General features: G+C 40.3%; 1 protein-coding gene and 1 pseudogene across 2 annotated transcripts in view; both read left to right on the top strand.

The window, feature by feature from the left end:
* The window catches only part of TMEM156 (transmembrane protein 156), a 36,246-nt gene extending 13,551 nt beyond the window's left edge, over positions 1 to 22,695 (top strand). Inside the window, exons 3-7 of one of the 2 annotated variants that reach the window (XM_036331423.1) lie at positions 270 to 527; positions 3,864 to 3,983; positions 6,618 to 6,698; positions 18,441 to 18,543; positions 21,069 to 22,695. In XM_036331423.1, coding sequence (XP_036187316.1) covers positions 270 to 527; positions 3,864 to 3,983; positions 6,618 to 6,698; positions 18,441 to 18,543; positions 21,069 to 21,081 — 575 coding nt within the window. In that variant the 3' untranslated portion in view covers positions 21,082 to 22,695. Of the gene's footprint in view, positions 1 to 269; positions 528 to 3,863; positions 3,984 to 6,617; positions 6,699 to 18,437; positions 18,544 to 21,068 lie in introns of both variants that reach the window. The other variant, XM_036331415.1, reaches the window with a different exon arrangement.
* Positions 4,350 to 5,178, top strand: LOC118667650 (annotated as a pseudogene).
* Positions 22,696 to 23,306: the final 611 nt, after the last annotated feature.

Genomic DNA, 23,306 nt, shown 5'->3' with positions numbered 1-23,306 from the left:
TTTCAATCTTACTGTCCCTTGGGTTTCACAATCTTAAAAAAATTTAGTGCAGGTAACTTCTTGTTTCTACTTTTATCTATATCTATCTATATCTATCTCTATCTCTATCTCTATCTCTATCTCTATCTCTATCTCTATCTCTATCTATATCTATATCTATATCTATATCTATATCTATATATATATCTATAGAGAGATATTTAGTTTTAAATTGTTTTCTTAGTAGGTATTACTATTTTGTGAATAACATTTTTCTAATCTCTTTCTAGTTCTTATCATGAGAGGATCCATGGAAGTGAAGGCAAATGATCTTTCACCTTGTCGACATTTTAACTTCACTGTAGCTCCTGCAGTTGACCACTCGGAGGAATATAACATTACCTGTAATCTAAAAACAGGCACCAGAAACTCAGCAATGATGGAGGAAGAGCCAACCAAGGAAAAGTCTATAGACCGTACTTGTGGAATTATGAATCACTCGAATAATTGTGTGCACATTTCTTTGCACCTAGAAATGGATGCAAAAAGTAAGTCTTAAAGGAAATTAGAGGGAAAAGAGAAATGATATAAGGGCTATCACATTAACTCCACTGAAAGTAAAATCAATTGAAGAAGGATTTTATTGATGAAATAATATGGCTAGAAAAGTGTTAGCCCTTTTATCTGTATTTTTTTTTCTTTTTTGAAAATGTGCTCTTTATGGGGCCCAACCCTACCTGGAGGCAGAAGGAGCATCTGTGGGTGGTGACTGGGGGTCACTAGAAAGACCCTCTGCCCTAGAAAAGATGTTATGCATGCCTACTAGCTGTGCTTGAAGTAATACTACCTCACTTGGGTATGAAAGGGTGAGGTTTATTTAAAATGTAAATATCCATGTACATTGTGATATCTATTAACATCTTACTTTGAATTGATTTAACATTTCCTCTTAGAGCTGTGAACCAGGTCTGCATTAAATGGGATTCTTTCTCTTTATTGATTAAGGTATTACATATGTGTCCTTACCCCCCCCATACCCCCCCTCATGTCCTCACCCCCTGGTGTCTGTGCCCATTGGTTAGGCTTCTATGCATGCATACCAGTCCTTTGGTTGATCTCTCCCCCTTACCATAGCTAAATAGGATTTTTGATGTGAAGCCAAGAAGATAGGCAGGATAAAGATTAAGCACTTTGGTTCCCTGGAGGAGTTGGGGGAATGTAGGGGCCCAAAGACAAAACTTACATATATCTTAGTTCTGCTCATTGCTGATTAACTTCCTACCCAATCAAACTCCTGATTGACCACAAGTGATCCTTTTACTGAGCACTGTGCCCTCACTTAGCCACAAAACCTACTCTTGAAAGGCATTTTATGACCTGACCATTTAATGAGTGCCTGCTGTATGCCAAGCTGTGTTCCAGGCATTGGGGACACAAAGAGAGATGAATGCAAAGCAATCAAGGAGGCCATTCAGTGGACAGGTGCTCTGCTAGAGCAATCTTCTGTGCTTTTGGTTGTTCCAGATGCCTGGGAGCCTTTCAGGTGATTTTAGGATGATTTTCTAAAACGTTAGTTATTTTTGAGGCAACTATTTAAAAAATCTTATATTTATTTTAAAGCAAACACAAATATATACTATGTATGCATTTTGAAAATAAAATACATGACTTCAGAGAACTTTCTCCTGTGAGTGAGTTTGCCCAGGACCCTACAGCTTCTGCAGTTAGTGCGTATTTCCAGGTGTGTGTGCGTGTGTGTGCGTGCGTGCGCGAGTGCGTGTGTGTGTGCGTGTGCGTGTGTGTGTGTGTGGTGGGGTGGGGGTGGCATGGGAGAGGGCATGAGAAAGTCCGTTCCTCTGGTTCAGGTGTGAGGTTGGAAGGTAAGTTTTGGAAAGGCTGCATAGGAAAGGTGACTATGATAAAATCTGAAAGATAAAGAGGTTTGGATTATAGATTCTAAAACATTTATTTCAATGTACATTTATATATCCATTTAATTACTTGATGTTCTAAAACATAAAGGAAAAATAAGCATTTCTATTATGATTTTAAGAGGATTTATTTTTGTGTTAATGGAAAAATTCACAAATCTAGTCAGAGTGAAATGATAGTTAATTTTTTGGGGGGTCCACAATTCAGAAAGATTATAGGGGTGCATAGATAGGTAGTTTTATATTCTGGAAAAACTATATCCATTTTGCCTTGTGTAGAAGATTAAAAAATTATTCGTATTTTACTCTGCTGTGCAAAGACTAATGTGATCTTCTTTAAAAGCCCCATCCATCAGGGAATGAAACGAAATTTAGTCCAATTTGGTAAATTTACTCTGAAACAATAATTTAAACTGTCTCTTTAGATTTTTTTCAGATTCTTGTTCGTTTCCCCTTGGCTCTCTTCCAGGTGGCTGCAGGGATGCAGAGAAGGTGTGCGGCATAGGATGTGGGGAAACACATTCCTCTGTATTAACACTGATGCTATGTTCACACTGGCTGGCTTGGCCTCAGCTGTGCACATTCTGCTCTTGCAATATAACTTTGGTGAATGCATGGTTCTTTTTTTGTGGCTTGACCACTACCCAGTGACACCTTGGTGGTTGGACCCATCTTGGCTTTTGCTGGCAATGACAATCTTCTATTCCTTTAAAAAAAAAAAAAAAAAGAGAGGAAGGGAGAGGGAGAGAGAGAGATAGAAACATCAGTGATAGAGAATCATTGATTGGCTGCCTTCTGCATGCCCCCTACTGGGTATCAAGCCCACAACCTGGGCAGGTGTCCTGACTAGGAATCAAACCATGACTTCCTGGTTCATAGGTCGACGCTCAACCACTGAGCCAGGCCGGCTGGGCTGACTACATACTTTTACCTTGCTGAGTAAGAAATGCAAGTTTGGCAGCTCACTATCATGGAATGATATTGGGGAGGCCGAGTGCTATGTCATCCCAGTCAACTATGACTTTTCTTCATCCAGCTTCTTCTCTAAATACATGTTGACTGCTTATGTAATGTACACCTGCCCATGGAGGGGGGGTCCTGTGAAAGGGATATCCAGATCATGAGCACCACAAGGGCAGGCATCCAAGAGTAGATGCCAGTTATATATCTTGCTAAGTTGAATAAGTACTAGCTGTATTTTGTGTGCAAGGAAGAGGGTCCAGAGGATGGCTTAGAAAATAAGTAGACAGTTGTGTCTTGGACATGATGAGGTTGCCTTCGTTTAAGTCACTGATTCCTGGGTCGGCTGGCCAGTGTGTCTCAGTGCGTCAAAGGAGATCGTGCTAAACTTTTGCTGGATGGTGACCGTCCTCCCCGTGTGGCTTCACTGTCATTTAAATGACCAAGTGTTTACCTGTATCTTCATTCAGTTTAGGCTGGGATAACTGCATGTTTAATTAATGCACGTACTTGATCTGATCATCGCCTTGAGAGCCCGTGAAAAGGGGAGTCTGATTATTCATCTGCCCTGGCTGCTTTCACCTCCTATGCCTCAGCCCAGCCCTTTCTCTTTGTCTGTCGTTACCTTTCTTCCTCATCCTCCTCATACTCAATGCATCTTTGTTGATTTCAGGATATAATTTTTGGCTGCTTGGCTATGTCCTGGTCTTAACCTAGTGATAGAAATGATAGTGAAACTAACACTAGCGTAACCTGTAAGAAATTAACCCTAGGATTTCGGAACTAAATGAATCTCTGGAAGCCACCTGATCAAGTTTCCTCATACATCAGGGAAGAATTCAGGAGAGCAAATGACCCATAAAGTGATGCTATGTGCTATTTAGCTTTTTAGTTATGGGCAGAATACATAATAGAACCCAGCTGCACCCCCACATAGCCTCTTGTTTATTGTGTCCTTTTATTGTATTTTTTATAGTATTTTTTTCTTTGCAGATTTCTCTTGCTCCATGAAGATCACTTGGTATGTGTTAGTAATATTAGTTTTTATATTTTTGCTCATCCTCATTATCCACAAAATACTTGAAGTCCATAGGCGAGTGCAGAAGTGGCAGAGTAAGTATTGAGAAATAAATCCATCATTTGGGATAATCCATTTAGTTTCAAGGAACTCCTAATCTTATCTATAGTTTTTTTTTGTTTGTTTTTTTTTAGTTCAATTTACCAGTTACTGAGCACCTACTGTGTGTAACTGGCGATTCAGTAGCGGGTGGTGATAAAGAATGTTATCATTAGAGATCTAAGTAAAGGTGATGAGTGGGAGGGGGAGCCAATCTTTAATGAGTGTGAGTGTGTCAGTAGATTTTTGGCTGGGCTGAGCTAAAATGTGGAACTGGAAATCAAGACACTAGGGATGATATTAAAATATTTAATAACTAGCCATCTCGCAAGAACTGGAAGTGCCTATGTGATCTGGGCTAAGCGGAAGTTGAGCCTCTTTTTCGTGGCGCCTTGGAGGCTGTCGGCTGCTTCAGGGTGAAGTTCAACATCTCTTTCCCAGCCACTGGCTGCCAGAAACTCATTGAAGTGGATGATGAACGCAAACTCCGTACCTTTTATGAGAAGCAGGTGGCCACAGAAGTTGCTGCGGACGCGCTGGGTGAAGAATGGAAGGGTTATGTGGTTCGAATCAGTGGCGGGAACGACAAACAAGGCCTTCCCATGAAGCAGGGTGTCCTGACCCACGGCCGAGTCTGCCTGCTGCTGAGTAAGGGGCATGCCTGTTACAGACCAAGGAGAACTGGACATAGAAAACGCAAATCTGTTCAGGGTTGCATTGCGGATGCCAATCTCAGGGTTCTCAACTTGGTCATTGTATAAAATAGGGGGAGAAAGATATTCCTGGTCTCACTGATACCACTGTGCCTCATGGCCTAGGGCACAAGAGAGCCAGAGGAATCCACAAACTTTTCAATCTCTCTAAAGAAGATAATGTCCGCAAATATGTTGTGAAAAAGCCTCTAAACAAAGAAGGTAAGAAACCTAGCACCCAAGATTCAGCGTCTTGTTAGTCTTGTTATCCACGTGTCCTGCAACACAGACGCAGGCATATTGCTCTGAAGAAACAACATTCTAGGAAAAACAAGGAAGAGAGGCCGCAGAATATGCTAAACTTTTGGCTAAGAGAATGAAGGAGGCCAAAGTAAAACGCCAGGAACAGATTGCGAAGAGACGTAGACTGTCCTTTCTGAGAGCTTCTACCTCTAAGTCTGAGTCCAGTCAAAAATGAGATTTTGTAACTAACAAATAACTAACAAATAAAGGAGAGCAAATATTAAAAAATAAACAATAAACTATTTAATAACTAATAGCCCTACTGGTGTGTACCCATGCATATATCCATTCATATACTGGCTCTACGAGTGCGTGCCCATGAATATACTGGCTGAATATCAGGCCTGATCGAAAGCAGTGGTCTCTTAAAGACAAGAGAAAAATGTGTCAGTATGAGACCAGTCTTTGGAGGTAGGTGGATACATTAGAATCCTAGTACTACCACTCACTAGTTATGTGACTTTGAGCAAGTTGCTTACTGTATCTGAGTGTTCCTTTTTCCCTCTGTAAAACAAGGCTAGTCACCATTACCACACAGGGTTGAAGTAAGCATTGAATGAAAGAGATTACATAAGAAATTTAACACAATGTCGAGCATGGCAATGCTCAATAAACAAGAGTAGTATTGTGCTGCTTGTATTATTTCCCAAGGCTCTTATGTTCTTTACCAGGCAAGGCTGTTAGTCATTTCAGTAGCCAAACAAATGGTTGCCTGTAGGTTTGAGGGCAAGTGCCATTAATTCTTTTGACTAAGTATTTGTTGCAGACATTTCTGAGAGCACTTTCATATCAAGTCTTGTCATTGATACCTTATATATAAGACCCCTAATGCATTGGTTAATGATCATAATATTGTATATTTGTAGAATAGCATTCTCACAAGATTTTTACTAGATTTTCAAAGCATGAAAACAGGGTATGTGCTATTATTTTTATTAAAACAACAACAACAACAACCCTGAGCCTCAGGGAGGTAAGTATTCTGTCCAGAGTTATACAACTAATAAAATGTCAGCATTAAGACTCAGGGTCTTTCTAGTTTTGAAAATTATGTTATTTTAAATAAATGTATATTATTGCAAATAGTGCTTAGTTTTGAGTTTTTTAAATCTATTTTTTCCATATAGTAACATACTAAGAAAGAGAGATAGAAACCAGAAAGAAAATGGGTCTAGAAAGAGACAAATAGTGGGGATTGACATTGAGTTCTTATGAACATTGAGCCTCATGACAGGCTTAATAACTTTCAAAGTCTTGCTTTATAAATCCAAGCATATACAGTAATAAAAAGTCACATCATTTAGGATATTAAATATCAAATAACAAAATATTCTGTACATGATATCTATGTATATATAATAACATAAATAAGATAACATTCTATACACAAGAGCTGGGCTTTTCATTAGGAAGATGGCATATGGCATTTATGGCGGTGGAGAAGCCACTGGTTTTAGAAAGAACTTGTATTTGTTCATGAAAAACAACTTAAGGAAAAGCTCTTTATGGCTTGCCATTCCAGGCCCTGTTGTGAATGGCCCATTTCCTTGGTAATCCTTGGACTCAACATGGGGAATATATTTTAAGAATGTGCTTGGTTACCATCTAAATATTTCATTTCTTTTCTTGGAATAGGTCATAAATACAAACCTTCATCTGTTCTCTTAAGAAGTGATTCTGAGAAACTCCAAACATTGGAAATGCGGGTAATTTCAGGTGAGCTCTGTGACATGCAAACAGAACACTGCTCAGCAAATTCCAAAACTTCACTCTTTCGATATTAACTCAAGATCACGAGATCTGAGCTCGTTTAAATTAGCCGTGTATCTGGAAGAAAGGAACCATGGGCACATGATATCTAGTTTAATATGTCTTATTATCAGGGGACAGTCACAATCAAAACCACCTCCTTAAATAATGGCAAGTTTGCTCAGTTGGCAAGAAGAAATTCATGTGGGTAGGCAGAGGAGAAAAAGCAATCAGGAATACATCGCAGATTTATTTTTAAATGAGACAAGATACCATTATTTCTCAGAACTGCAAGAAGTAATTGCAGAGTGGGCCTGGCTCTTGCTGGAGCCTTTATGTAGCGGAGGGTGTCATTGTGCAGAGAGCTTCTAATAGCCCCAATTAAAAAGAACCCTGTCCTCTCCCGAGAAATAGAAATGGAGTACGGGAATCCTCATTAGAGCAGCAAGGGGGCTGTTAGCACAGACACTGGAGTTCCATCCCCTTCTTCAAATTGGGAAGCTTCCTTCTGAATTCAAGCTGTCAAGTCATATTAAAAAGAAAGAGGCAGACTATGACAGGGGCAAAGGCCTCTTCTTCGTCAGGAAGAAATAATATACTTGTGTTGCTGAAAACCACAGAATTACGAGTTATATAACTATATCTCCTCGTGCACAGCCAGTGAGCAGACCTCTTCGTGCTTTGTGAGAAGTTACACAAGGAAACTTCATGTCTGGTGTGTAAACCATTTTCAAAACTGAAAGGAAATTGAACAAATCCTGGGCCTGCAAAAAAGTGGGGGACTGCAGCTGCATCTGTAGCCACGTGGAGATTTGCACAGCATTTCACTGGGGACTATGTTCCTGAGCTTGTCTTAGCTATTTAAGTTAGTAGGTACTCCGCCCTCTAGCTTGAGGAAAAATTGTATTGGGTGCACCTAAACAGCTCACTTTCATTTTAATTAATTAATTATTTAATTAAGTATTTTACTGATTTCAGAGAGGAAGGGAGAAGGAGAGAGAGAGAGAATCATCAACGATGAGAGAGAATCACTGACTGGCTGCCTCCTGCACATCCACACACTGGAGATAGAGCTCACAACCTGAGCATGTGCCCTGACCGGGAATCAAATCATGACCTCCTGGTTCATAATTCAATGCTCAACCACTGAGCCACGTCAACTGGGCCAAAAGAGCTCACCCTAAAAATATATACATATTTTCTAATCTCAGCCTTCGGAGTAAAATTATTAAACTACTAGAGGCCCAGTGCATGGATTCGTGCACATTGAAAGAAATTAATTAGAAGGTGGCTAGTCGGGAGGGACTGGGCGAGATGGGCTGGACATGCCCTGGAGCCAACCTCTGATGGTCCCACCCTGACCAGCCGCAGCTGGGGTGGTGCGCCGGGGCTCGAAGTGCATCTGCAGAGTGAGGGGGTCCCTTTGGCAGGTGGGGTCCCTCGGCCTGGCCTGCGGGGATCGGGCTGAAACTGGCAGTCCGACATCCCCTGAGGGGTCCCAGAGTGCAAGAGGGCACTCTGCAAAGTTGCTCTCTCTTGGCAGCTCCTGTGTTGAGCATCTGCCCCCTGGTGGTCAGTGCTCATCATAGCTACCTGCTGGTTGGCCAGTTGGCTGGTCGGCTGGTTGCTTAGCCTTTTATATATATAGATGTCTAAAAATAAGTATTAGTTAAATAGTCACTGGATACTAGCTAACAGTGGGGGAAGCTGATGGAAATTTTGGGTGGTCAGTGACAATTTTGTTTGGTTAATGAAATAAAAGTCACAGGGCTGTTTCTAAAGACAAAATTAACTTTTAAAGAGAGAAAATGGCATTTCCCCTGGTGTCCCCTCTAATCCAGCACACACACCTGACATCCATACACTAGGAATGTTTTAGCCTAGCTCTATAGGGCTTTTGCTTGCTCTAGGCCTAGGGACTCCCAATCATTTCTCTTTTCAAGTTGAAATTTTGAGCACTGCAACCAAGAAAAGTCAATAGTTGTCCTCTCAACACAGACAATGGGGAGAATCACACATTTAAAGTTCTGGCTAACCACAGAACTAACCACAGGCTGTGTTTATGAGCCTGTGATTTTCATTCACCAGAGAAACCCGCTTCAGCCACCCTTTCCCTTTAACAGCTCTCACTAAAAATCCTCTGGCTTTATTACCGGGTATATAATATTAATGTTTAGAGCAGGCCAAGGGATGGTGGCCTGTTTTAAAATGAAGAGTCCTTTTGAGGCTTAGCTTCTTAAAAGGGAGAAGAAGCAGATTCTTTCCTGTTATTTATATTGCTTTAACCTAAATGCAATTTTTCCTCCTCCCATTCTAAGCTGCTCTTTCTGAGAGAGAAATGGAAAGGAAATCATGTCTCCCTCGAGCGCTGTTTTTAAGGCCTCTCTTTGGAATGATGGATTATAGGCAGCAGTAGGAAAAAAAATGTGCCGGCCTGGTTCTCTGGAGAAGCAGTAACACGAGCTTTAAAAAAATGTAGTTCAAAGAGAGCAGTGACTGCAGTCACTTCAGCAGAGCCTCTTGCTGTCCACTGCGGCTGTACATCCTGCAGTGTCTCTCAGCTGTTCACGAGTAAGTATTGTTACACATGTACACACAGAGTGTAGATAGGCTCACACCCTCAGAAAGACAAGGAGAACCGGGAGAGCTTACCCAGACCCTGACCCCACACGGTGCCTGGCGCGCAGTGGGACCCAGCAAACTCTGATGGGATAAATGAGTTGCTTTGCTGTAGAAAAGATGTCACAGAGAATCAAGTCTCAGGCTTTCCTATGTCCCTTGTATTTTCTTCCTTGCTTTGAGAAGCGCGGTGGCATATGTTGCCTCTCCTGGCATTAATCCATTTTACATTTTATTCTTTCGACTATTATCTTCACACAGATGATTTTTATCTTATTCACCTTTGGATCCTTGTCCCTAGCATAATATCTGGCAATATTTTCATGGACAATAAAAACTTATTAAATCACACAAACGCTAAGGGGGAATGTGTCTAGAGTTAAAAGAGCAGATGAACAAGAAATGAAGCTTGGGCATTGGGAAAGGTGAAACAAACAAAGAGACAAAGAGTGATCCAAGGCAGCATAATTCTACTTCATTAAAGAACGTGTAACACACTTTATAGAATTGCTAAGGACATGAAAGAATCGCGAAAACACTGACCATTTGAAGAAGATATTTTGAGAATTAACACAAAAACAGCTTTGGAATATATCCCTAGACACAATCCTTAATGAGTAGATCCCGTTGGGAAACCAAGGCCAGGGGCAGAGGCCATAGACTAGGACCCAGATCGCTGGATGCAATCAATAGACACCAACTTGGCTGACTTGGCAGAAAGGAAATTGATTGGAAAACCAATATGGAATCCACAGAAGCAGCTGGGAGGTTAGGGAATCTGAGATTGGAAAATAAAGAGGAGTTAAGAGAGGCTAGACAGCTAAAAATGCATCCAAACTCATACCACAGGAATGGTTTGGTGAGAATACCTCGGCTGGTGTCCCGACCAGTGGACATTCCCTCTGATCTGCCAAAGCTAGCCTTATACCACCTGGCAGTTTTGCATCTCTGCCAGGATTGCCAGCCCCGAGGTGGAGTAGCTGATTGATGGAGGGTAGGCCAGGAGGCCGAGAGTGGGAATATCTGCCCTTCTGGCTTCCTGCACCCCTGAAAGTCCCCGTGAGCTATCCACATGCTGGACAGCCAATACATCTCCACAACCCCAGGTTTCTGGGATTCAAGCTCCACTTATTCCTGCTGTGTGGGTCCCTTAAGGGGGTCATTTCATCTCCCCCTTCTATGTCCATAAAACGTGAAATTTTTAAACCTGAAATTCTTCACCCACAAACGTTCAACTAAAATCCATTGAACACCGACTACACACCGGGCGTTGTTAAGTGTTGACAACTGAGTGGCTGTACTACAGCACGGTCGCTGCCTTCACAGAGCCGACACCACAGTTAAGGAGATTCTGGTTGCCTTAGGACAGCGGTTCTCAACCTGTGGGTGGAGACCCCTTTGGGGGTTGAACGACCCTTTCACAGGGGTCGCCCAAGACCATCGGAAAACACATATATAATTACATATTGTTTTTGTGATTAATCACTATGCTTTAATTATGTTCAGTTTGCAACAATGAAAATACATCCTGCATATCAGATATTTACATTACGATTCATAACAGTAGCAAAATTACAGTTATGAAGTAGCAACGAAAATAATTTTATGGTTGGGGGTCACCACAACATGAGGAACTGTATTAAAGGGTCACGGCATTAGGAAGGTTGAGAACCACTGCCTTAGGAGAAGGGGAACCAATGAAACTTTAAGAACTCAGTAAATACCTCCAATATGCACAGTTCTTTCACACACATCACTTATTTTCTTTCATAAGAACCTCACTCTTTTTTCCTGATGGGAACATTGAAGCTATGAGAGTTTAAGTCACCAACCCACAGACAGGTCCTAGCAGAGTCAGGGCTCAAACTCCAATGGATGCACTTTCTAGCACCCCAGTGGCAATGGCGAACGGGGGAGTTTACCTCTTCTGGTTCCTCACAGACAAAAACTCTATGCTCTTCAACACTGGATACTGAGGTGAGACCTTTCCTCTACAAGCATATAGAACAGTGATGGCGAACCTTTTGAGCTCGGCGTGTCAGCATTTTGAAAAACCCTAACTTAACTCTGGTGCCGTGTCACATATAGAAATTTTTTGATATATGCAACCATAGTAAAACGAAGACATATTTTTGATATTTATTTTATATATTTATTTAAATGCCATTTAACAAAGAAAAATCAACCAAAAAAATGAGTTCGCGTGTCACTTCTGACACGCGTGCCATAGGTTCGCCATCACTGATACAGAAGCTTGCGCGAGACTATGCGGGTCATCCACAAAGTCACATTTCAGCACTGGCTGAAATGCTTTTTGTAGTTAATGTGGGTGAGTATGGAGGGACCATGAAGGAAAGAAAGTGGAACTTTATTGTGAAAGAGAATTACTTATACCATAGAAGGAGAGATAAATAAAGCAGACACAGAATAATAAAAAAAAGAGAAAAAAGAAAGAGAATTACTACAGGCCAATAGTGGGTGACCCAGTAATTTGTATTACCCGCACACAAAATGAATGGCACTATAAAATTATCATTTGCAACATGTTTATGGCCAGTATAATAAAGATTAAGCAGGTTCAATTTCCTGCTGAAGAGAAGATAAATCACTGGGGCCAGATGTCTAGCAACCAAGCAAGATAACATGAAAATTCAATTTTTACTTGCTTAACTATGATTTTTATGACTCTTAAAATACAGATTTGGGTTCATAAAACAGTAAAGGTTATAGCCATCTGCTTGGTTCCAGAATAGATCAAAATGCGGAGGGTGACTCTATGCGCAGAAAGAATTTCATAAGTGTGAAGAATCTATCGGCAGAATAGGGTGATTTATTTTAATGCCTTTATGTGACAGTCATTTATGCCAGGTATGAAAGAATTGATGATAAAACATATGCAGATAAACATTTGCTCCATCTTTGCACAGACTCTCCCTGCCTGAACCATCCTCCCTCCCTTGCCATTCCCTGCACACCTCCCCTCCTCCCACCCTGCCTTTGTCTAGTGAACTCCAACCCTGGTTTAATTGACACCTCCTCAGGGAAGTCACATTGGACCTCCCAAATTAGGTAAAGTCTCCTTATTACACATCGTCATAATACCACAAGTCTCTCTTTGTGGCAATTATTACTCTTGATATTGGAAATATATTTGTATCCTTAATCCAGGATATGTTTTTATTGATTTTAGAGAAAGAGGAAAGGGGGCGGGGGTGAGAAAGACAGAGAAGAGTTTAGTTGCCTCCAGTACGAGTTCTGATAGGGGATTGAACCAGAAACCTAGGTATGTGCCCTGATCAGGAATCGAACCTGAAACCATTTGGTTTACGGGGTGACCTCCAACCAACCGAGCCACTCGGCCAGGGCTATTTGATGTGTTTGTGCTATTATTTGACTAGAGGCCCAGTGCACAGATTCGTGCACAGTGAAAGGAAATTAACTAGAAGAAATATTTTAGAGTCCAGGGAGGGACCACGGGAGGGCTCCAGGGCGTGTCCTGCCCCACTCACCCAGTCCCCATCAGGGCTGATTGGGGCCGATCAGGGCCCATCAGAGCTGGCTGGGGAGGGACTGTGGAAGGGCTTCAGGGTGTGTCCGGCCCATCTTGCCCAGTCCCAATTGGCCAGACCCCAGCAGCAAGCTAACCTACCTGTCGGAGCATCTGCCCCCTGGTGGTCAGTGTGCGTCGTAGTGACTGGTTGAATGGTCGAATGGTCGGACACTTAGCATATTAGGCTTTTATATAGAGAGATTGATGTCTCTCCCATGAGCCAGGTAGCTCATTGAGGTCAGGGGTCACTATCTTATAGTACTCATTACTACATCCCAGCTCATAGCATAGTGCATATAAGGGCACATAATAGGTGCCCAATAAAAATTTATCAAGTCAATACAACTCTACGCCGACTATGTTGAAAGAACGGCTGCACAAAGACCTTCTAAATACTCCCCCCCTAAATTATAACTTTTGATAATGCCTATTCAAAATAATGAAAGGAAAATGGTTAAACACTTCATCAGTTTCATTCCTTGGAGTATTAAGGGTATTTGCAGTGTGAATGAACCGGAAACTGAGTCAATGGCTCAGAATATTGGCAGCTGTCTGTTGAATGACTATTTTTTTTCTCTTTAGCTGTTAATTCTAGATAATTTTGCAGTAATTTATTTTTCCATCCTCATTTGATTTTCACACTGGCCAGATTTGGAGCAAATGAGTAGTTTAAAGATCACTGTTAATAATAACAGACAAAGCTTTGTACATAGTAGGAAGTTGGTGCCTGGAATAATGGAAATCTATTTTAAGTTACCATAATTGGTTCTATTAGCCCTGAAAGGCTACTAGTTATCTTGGGCTTGCACAAAAGTGCCAATGTTTTTATGTGACAAAAAGATGATGTATAGCAGTATTAAAGTTCTGCATAGCAATAAGGATAAATCATTAAGACTGGAAGGCTTTTTGAAGCCAGATTAGAGAACTGAATAAGAATTGCTAAACCATCTGAAAATTTCCACATCTGTCTTGATCACAGTCATCTGTTAAGATTAACTTGAGTTCCGTGCATTTTTTGAGAAGCTCTTATGAGGAAACCTAGTACAGTGGGGCCTTGACTTACGAGTTTAATTCGTTCCGAGACCGAGCTCGTTAAGGAGCTCATTAACTCAAATTACTCTGTCAACTCAATGCAAAAAATCGGCAGAGAGACAGCTGGTATCTCAAAACACTCGTTAGTCAAGGCCCCACTGTACTTCGTGGGTAACGGTTTAGACATTTATTACCACTGTCTCCACGAAGGCTCATGGTTGAATCTCCCAAAGTTTGAAGGAGAAGGACACACTGAGATCATCATTCCCAAGGTTAGCTCTCCTTACCCATCTCCTGTTGAGCACAGATGCGGGCCCTGCTTAATTCTGAGCAGACCTCCTGAGTGGGCTTAAAAAAAATGCTGGTAAAAATATTCTGTTTTGCACTTAGAGCTTTCTATTTTTCGAAGTACTTCAAAATACACCGTTATTACCTCATTTCACCCTTACCTTTCTTTTCCTCCGTTAAGTCTCAAGGCAGCCGCACTCGCTTTGCTGAAGTCACAAGGAAATGATCTCAGTAGTTCAGGGATCAGTAACCACTGCCGACCTTTTATACGAAACCTGTGGGGTGAGGCAGGGCCCTGCCAGGATAGGCTGCTTGGCTGCTGCCGCCCACGGGCCACGAAGCCACACAGGTGCCTGGTGTAGGTGAATTTACCTGATCCTGTGCCTCCTTTCAGGCCGGTGGGCTCAGCCTCCTGCAACGGTAGTACACAAAGAAGGGTCCCTTGTATAATCCCGCTCACATCAATAGGCTTAGAAAACCAGAGGGCCACTGTATTAATTCACAAAGAGTAGTCCCAGTGAGAGAAACACGACCCAAAACATTTCTGAGCAAACACGTGCGTTCTCTCTCCTTAGACCCACCTGGGAAGTCAAATCACAGTCAACACTTGTTTGGCAGGTCTTAGGGTGGATTCCTCTGCCAACATATGTTGGGGGTCCTTCTTCCCCAGTTTAGGGGAAGCCTGATGGCTCACATAACACAGCACTTTTAACACTTAACAGGCTTTGGCCTGGGGATCATTTCTGAAGATGACTTTGTGTGTTTCTGCTCTGATTGTGGGTTGATTTGGTAGATTAACTCTCAGGGGGCAGTCTTATCCCCAGATTCCAGGTGGCACCCCCGTTGACTGCTGTACTGCCTCTAACCACACCCTTTTATTAAGGAAAATGAAGCACAAGAAAGTTAAGTGACATTCTCTCAGTCATTCAACACGTCTTTACTGAAGACCCATCACGTGTCATGCTCTAAGGTGGCTTCTTGCATAAAATACAATCTTTGTACACAAGAAGGCAGACAAGTAAGCAATTACAGCAAAACTGGATAAATTCACAAGTGGGGAAACAGAGGTCACAGAGGATTATATATTGCATGGACACCTAACCCTACTTACTACTCCTTGTTTGTGTTTTGTTTTTGTTTTTTGTTTTTGTTTTTTTTTGTTTGTTTTTTGTTTTTTTAGCTATTTTGGCTTTCCTGTGTAATAATCAAGTAAAATATTGTTGAACAAGTAGTTTTTGAGATAAGAGTATAAAAAATTGATGGGGAAAATTCACTTAGCAGCTCAGAGAGCCTGGTAAGATGAGGAAGTTTCAGATGTGCCTTCACTGTGGGAGATGTACCTTGTCTTTGGCAGGAAAACCATCAGGAGCAGAACATCTTGCAAGTTTCTGACACTTGGAATAAAAAATTACCTTGGAAGGATGAGTTGAAGTTAGATACCAGATGTCAAAAAACTTTTTGAACGTGATAGAAATCTTGAAAAATAATGACCAGAGGGCACCCTGGACATTGTCATGGGCAGGGTTATAGAGGCTTTATCCGGGAACATAAGGCATGGAGTTTTACTTTTCATCAAACTTTCTACTGCTAGAAATCCATTTTATTCACTAGATTCAGCCAGGTCAAAACTCCAACTGGGGTTCTTTTCAATGTTTTAGGCTCTTCTGAGGTTTCTGAAAAAAGTCAAAGAAATGCTTGGTTCAGAGATTTGACAAATTCATAAAAAGACTTCTGTGAAGTTTTAAAATGTCTGACTGCTTCTACTGCCTTAACTGGTGCTGCTGAATTAATATTATTCAAAAGTAGCTCTATTTCCCAGGGTAGAACAAAAAAGTTCCACCTGCTTTAACAGCTATTCTGAAGAAGTTATTAAAATCACACATGTCTTACTTTTTGCCTTTTCATCAAATTTTCAGAAGTTTTGCTATAGCATAGAAGTTACATGACCCTGGTCACTAGAAGAGACAGAGGGTAATGCCCCACTAGAGGGTTACTTTAGACATCACTTAGTAAAATATGGTTATACCATAATATAAAATATTAGCAAACCAAATGAATAAGCAACTGGTGAGCAGCTTGGCTTTCCAACTGAAAGAGCTTCTGTTCATTTTCTTCAATAATTATTTAGTTTCATGAATAGGCTCTTTGGATACTTTAACCTAATTGTGTAAACAATTATTTGCATAGTAAGTTCATGATGAAGCTTTAAGGTGCATCAGAAGCAACTTGGATGTCTGTAAACAGATACTGAAGTTAATATGTACAAGCCCTTTGAGCCAGTTGTTCTATTTCTAGGAATTTGTCCTGTAGATGTACTTACATGGGCGAGAAATGACATATGTACAATGTTTATTGCTAGTGTATTCACAATGTCAAAAGATTAGACACAATCTACATAGAAGGCTATTTAAAGACATGATGATAGATGGATTATGTGGAATACCAGGAAGTTGTAAAAAGGAATGAGAAAGGTCTTAATGTGGAAATATCTCTAAAATATATATCCTTAAGTACATGTGTGGATAGTAGGCTACCAAATTGTGTAAAGAGTGACAAAAATAACACACATATGTATATATAAGTATATACTTATATATAAAAGTATAAATCTATCTATCCATTTATTTATCATCTATTAATACACAAAAAACAAATAACCTTTGTTGCCAGTGGCAGAGGAAGGGAAGTATGTGATGCAGTGGGAAGTGGTTGTCTAGGATATAGGGTAAGAGAGAGAAATTTCACTGAATATCCTTTTATAGTTTAAAAAATTCTAATCATGTGAATGTATTGTTTATTTAGAAAGCTAAATCTAAAAATTAAGTTTTTCTTATTGAAAATTTTCTCTAATGTTGTATTATTTATTTAGAAAATTAAATCCAAAAATTGTTTTTCTTATTGAAAATTTTCCCTAATGAATGTATTATTTATTTAGAAAATTAAATCCAGAAATTAAGTTTTTCCTATTGAAAATTTTCTCTAATAAATATATTATTTATTTAGAAAATTAAATCCAGAAATTAAGTTTTTCCTATTGAAAATTTTCTCTAATAAATATATTATTTATTTAGAAAATTAAATCCAGAAATTAAGTTTTTCCTATTGAAAATTTTCTCTAATGAAAACAATAAAAATTCCCAGAGAAGGGTTGATAGTATTTCTATTTTGGTAAACTATACCAGTGTTAATCATCTTCATGGACAAGAAACATCATATTCTTGATTACATGTAAATCCTCCTTTTTGACTTCTCTTTTTAAGAAGCAACTACCTGCTCTCTTTCCTTTACAGGTCACTTCATTTCCATTCATGTCCAGGGCTTTGTATAAGAGGCAGAGGCATCTGTGAAGCAAAACCCACATATACTATGTAGGACTAAGTTTCAATATAAAACACTAGAAAAGCAAGACTTCAGACCCCAGTGGAATAAAAGAGATACCATTATGCCATGGACATGACATTTCATCTTCTGCTTTGAAAGCAGCTAAAGATAATATTAGAGGAATTTGATAGAGTCACATGGTCATAGTAAAGAAAGACAGATTAGAATTCACCTAGTTTGTAACTTTGCTTTTTTGGTAAAATTGTCTCTGAAATAAAGGATGTCATTAATATTCTTCTTAAGGACACATTTCAACAACGTACCATAGAAGAACATGTTTGCAGTCAGTTTCCAAACTAAAATTCTTTTCTTGCTACTTGACATTGTACTTAAAACATTTTCTCTCTACTTTGCTCCTTCTCAACTATGCTTTAGGTCTTGTCCCCAGAAAGTGGGAGCAGAGGAATAATGAAAGGAAAGAAACAGAATTGAGAGGAATGGGTCAAAGGTGTCAGAGTTGTAAGCAGGAAATTTAGTGAATGGCGGAAACTGCCAACATTCTTTCTAGACCAGTGGTTCTCAACCTTGGCTGCACATTAGAATCACCTGGGAATCTTTTTAAAATCCTGATTTCTGGGCCTCATCCTCCGGAAATTTTGTTTCTTTGTCACTAATGTTGTGGCCCCACCCCATCACAAAGAAACAGAGTTTCCGGAGGATGAGGCCCAGAAATCAGGATTTTAAAAAGATTCCCAGGTGATTCTAATGTGCAGCCAAGGTTGAGAACCACTGTTCTAGATGGAGGGCTTGGTTCTCCTACTTTATTAGAAAACAGTGTCTGTGTTTGCCTTGCTGTGGATTAAATGGAGACGAAAACTGTTCTCCTTCTTAAATAGCAGGTGCCAAGCAGAGGCTGCCCTCGACTCAGGTCAAGGTGGTGCTTTCTCCAATACCAGAACTAGAAGGGCCTTCCACGACACGTCAGCACGAGCAGTATACACGGTGAGTCATGATTCTGCTTTATTGACGATTTGACTGCATTATAAATGTGAAGAGATCCAAGGAAGTAAAGTATACTTCAAACTATGTTTCTATTTGAGAGTAGGAGATATAAAGTGATGAACTTGCAAAATCAGCTCAGATGAATTCAATGACATGAAATAAAATTACTTGTTTCTCCAAGGTGTAGGAAGAACCAGTAAACTAATCTCTTAGTCTGTTAACCAACATGTGCCTCTGAGCTGTCAACTCATCCCTTGGCACTGTTTCCTGGGGTTGAGTCACAATTTCAGTGGGCCAATCATTGTTTCAGTTGGAGCATGAGAAAAGAGAGAATGTGAATTTATAAAGAACTGTCCACTGATCCTCAATTACTGAAACTAAAGACTTCTCTAAATTTAACATCTGATCGTCTAGATTAATGTACATTGCTTCCCATCTATTTGAATTCAAAACTGTGGTCAGAAGTGTCTTAGAAAATTTTTTCACTCATTCAACAAATATTTATTAAGTTGCTGTTCTGTTAAAGGCAAAATTGGTAGCCATTGTAGGCAGTATAATAATTGTAACAGGGAAGAGGAGGGACACTAGCATTTATTTGTTGTATCCTTTTGTGCTTGGTGGTGATAGGCTAGATCATTTATTCTTCACAATCCTTGGGTAGTTATCAGTCAAGGTCCTAATAGGAAACCATTGATATACTCAAATAATTTGTGAAGAGTTTAATAAAGGGTTTATTAAACTAGGAAAACCAAAAAGGAGAGTGTGACACCATAGGACTAATAAGTGGGGATACTGCTCCTGTCTCTAAGATTAAAGGATCCTGGAGAAACACACACAGAAGCAGACACACATGCACACATACACACAGGTGGAGTATGTGCAGAGGGCTGCCTGACAGGAGCTGTGACCTTTGGTCAGGGGACACAACAGCCTGTGGTTGCCATGAAGAGAGAGAATAAATACCCCAGCTTGGCTGTTCTCCCTTTACTCAGTGTACTTCCCACTGGCCACACTGAACCAGAGCCAGGGGACGCTGACACCAGATGGAGGCAGTTCCTATAGATTGACCACCCAGAGTACCAGCAGGTTGGGAGAAAGTGGAGGGCAGATCTGAAAAGGTAACCAAAGGGATCCAGCACAGGTGGCTCAATACATCAAACTGGAAACTATGTGCCAAGGATATGTTTGTGTTCAGGACTAGAGAGAGGCTGGTCTTAGTAGCTGGGTCTTAGTGTAATCAGGGTCTGCTGTTGGCTCAGAAATTTCTACGTAGACTGTAATGTAATCATGTAATTGTTATAATGGAATATTACAGGATATTTTTACGTCTGATTCTTCTTATTCTGGTTCTCATTCTGGGATGCTCAACCTGGCATAGGAAGAGCTCCCCTTTGTTCATTCACCAAACGCTTTTGCCAGGAATTCTACTCATTGGCAAAAATAACATGCAGTCAGTGGAGGAATCAGATTAGGGAACCCCTAATTCCAATAGAGTGCCAAATAACATGATAGAGGCATTGACAGGGAACTTGGGATCATAATGGAAAGATTTCGCATTCAGAGGATACGTTGCCTAGCATTTAATAGATGCTCAATAGTTATTTTTTGAGTGAATGATTAAGGCCTAGCTGCCAGGGTTCTTGTCCCAGCATCAAGAAGGGTTCAGGAATCTGGAAAAGGCTGTGCGTAGATGACATAGGAATCCAGAGACTAATAAAGAGTCTGGAGACGAAATATAATTTTGAAAGGCATTGGGGGTCAGAAGAGCTTAGCTAAAGGAGCTAAGTTCTAAGATCTTAAGTCTAAGGTCTTAGGTTCATTCCTCATCCCCAGGACCCCATACTTTTTATTAACACAATTTGTCCTGAGGCGAGGCAGAGATATACACTTCAAAGGGTCAGGGTTTGGTACAGGGTCCATTGTCCGAATGGGGGAATAACCTACAGCTGTTCAGGTGTTTGGCCAGTAGGAGGCAGTAACATGTAGATTAAGATGCCTTTTAGCTGTCTGGCAGCCACAATCAATTTAATGTCTCCTATTCAGGTTTGAGGAAATGCCTTCAGCCATTCCCAACAGGTGACTACATGTGTGACTCAACCCTGTTGAGTCCCCAAGTCTCATCAACCTTTTGATGAAACTCTTGAAATTATGACATGCTGGAATTGGTCTCCGGCATCTAGCTTCTATGTCTCTCTACTAGAATCATGGACTGTGAACACTTACAGAAGTGGAGAGTAACCCAAACATCCTGTAGTGGCAGAGGCTGGAAAAAACCCTAGGTTTCCTGAGTCCTGGGCTGAGAAGTTTGTTTACCACACTGTCTTCTTGGATATAATGGAGGCTCCATTGCATAACATGGGATTGGAAGACCCTTAATCAGTGACTCTAGATTTTTAGTGTTCTTCTAAGACACACTTTTGATGAATGGTTTTAAACTTGTTTTCCACTAATTCTCTTCAGGTAATACTACCAGGTAACAATATTTTTGTGTGATTAATATTTGTCTTTTTATTTTTAATCTTTAGAACATCCTTCTGAAGTCCTCTGAACAAGTTGGACAAAATCCTTTTGAAGAATACTCACAACTTTATTTTGGGACTGAGTTAATTGGTAAACCTATGAGTCCAGTTGAGGATGCACAATAGGAAATAGCATCCTGGCTCGGGAGCACTCATGGGACACATGAGATCAAAGAAATGAGGGGTTTTTTCAGGAAACCATTGTGAGTCATGGAAACAAGCTGATGAAACCCATGGAAATAGGAAGGGAATGCTTAGTCTTCTTGAATATCCATCATTGCACAGCTTAGGATGGCCCCAAGATTTTGATTTTGAGGAATCAAAAAACAGGGTCAGGCTTTTCTCCGCTTGGCTCAGGGTGCAGATTCTGATTTGATGGGTTTTCCTGGCAAATGGATTGTTTCTCTTGGCAAGTCACTTCAAAGGGCCTGAGTTGTTTGCTTCTACATTTGTTTGGATTTATAAATCTTGCCTTTGAAACATCCTCTGTGGCACTGAGGACGTTTCAAAAAATTCAAAGACACTAAAATACAATGAATTGAAGTAAAATTTAAGTGAAACTTCAATATTTAAATTTAATTCCAAAATGTGTCCTCTGATTCCTTTGGCTTTCATATGTTTTATGGATATCATTCATATCAGAAATACTTACAGTGATTAATTATAAGAAAAGCACATAGAGATAAGAGGGCAGGTCTTATCACTGAAAATTATAAAACTATCCTCCCAGAGTTAAGGTGCAATTTAATCTCCTGGCATCATTATTTGGTTAAAATTGCTTAGCTGAGTAGAATTCCAGATTTTGGAACTCTGCTAGTCTCACGTTTTCTTGTCGGTGTAGCCCTGATTAACAGGTGAGTCAGGCTCAGTTCTGGAATATTCAGCAGGAGTTAAGGGGGTGTCACACTCCATGAGGAATGGATATTATACAATTTCTGAGAAGCCAAGGTATTGTTTCCTTGCACATCCTCTATTATGTTCAGACAAGTGACTTGGAAATCAGTGGGAGCTTGGCTTACAATAGGCATAAATTAAGCTTCAAGTTCTGCTAAGTTGTGTCAGCTTTCTGGAAGCTAATTTCACTTATTTATTCAAAGAATAGACTTTAACAGATACTCTGAAGCATTCAAAATAGTGTTGGCCTGCTCTCTGCCCATAGAGTTTACAAGGTGGTGGAGGAGATAGATATAATACTACTGGTTATAATACTAGACACAATACAGTAAGGTAAGTGTGTCATTTGCAGGCCCCATGCTTCCTGCTGAGAATTCACAGGCCATTAGTATCTGTTAGAGTCCGTTCTCTTTTCTGTCTACATCTTTCTTAAGAATCTCCAGCTATTGATGCGATTCTGATGAGTGGTGATTTTAGGACGAGTGAAAGTAAGTTCTTACATTTAAAAAAAATCTAAATAAGGTATGTCATCATTACCTCAGAGGTATGACAACCAAAAGCCACATTAAAAAAAAAATCTCTGTGAACTAGAAATCCTGTAATTCAGTAAAGACAGGGTAGGGATCCAGAGACATGGAAGCATGTAACAAATTGATGATTCTACGAGAGATTAACCAAAGAACTTGTATGCATATATTCATAACCCACGGACACAGACAATAGTGTGGTGAAGGCCTGAGGAAGGGGTGGGAGTGGGGAGGAAGAGATCAATGGGGGATAAAAAGGAGACATCTGTAATACTTTCAACAATAAAGATAAATTTTTTTTAAAAAAGAAGCTTCTGTGATTTAAAGAGCAAGATGAAGTGTGCATGCATGAACAGGGAGAAAACAGAACATTTTGGCAAAAAAAAAAAAATGATACTTCATAAATCTTCTGGAAGAGTTATTTTCCACCCCCTCCCCAAAATTAAAGATATTATCAGAAGAAAATCCTGTATAATAAAGATGAAATATGCAAATGGTCGTTATGTGGTGAAGCATAACGACTGACCGCGTCACAACCGGATCAGCAGGAGTGTGGGGCAGCGAGCTACAAGCGAGCTACAGGAGGGGGCAGGGCAGCAAGCTATGAGGGGGGAGCTACAGGAGGGTGGCAGCGAGCTACTGGTGCACGGATTCGTGCACAGGCCTACTAGTATGGAGATAATATTGCTGCTTACTAGAAGAATATCATTCTTTGGATTATTAGTTAATATACTTTCATCTTCAAATAATAGCAGGCCTTCGTCAAAATGTCTTAAATGATAAGAAGTGTTATTATCTTATCTAACAGAAATTCTGAGGAGTG

This window comes from Myotis myotis, unplaced genomic scaffold (assembly GCF_014108235.1).
Source record: "Myotis myotis isolate mMyoMyo1 unplaced genomic scaffold, mMyoMyo1.p scaffold_m19_p_1, whole genome shotgun sequence".
NCBI lineage: Eukaryota > Metazoa > Chordata > Mammalia > Chiroptera > Vespertilionidae > Myotis > Myotis myotis.
This window is presented reverse-complemented; position numbering and strand designations above follow the sequence as displayed.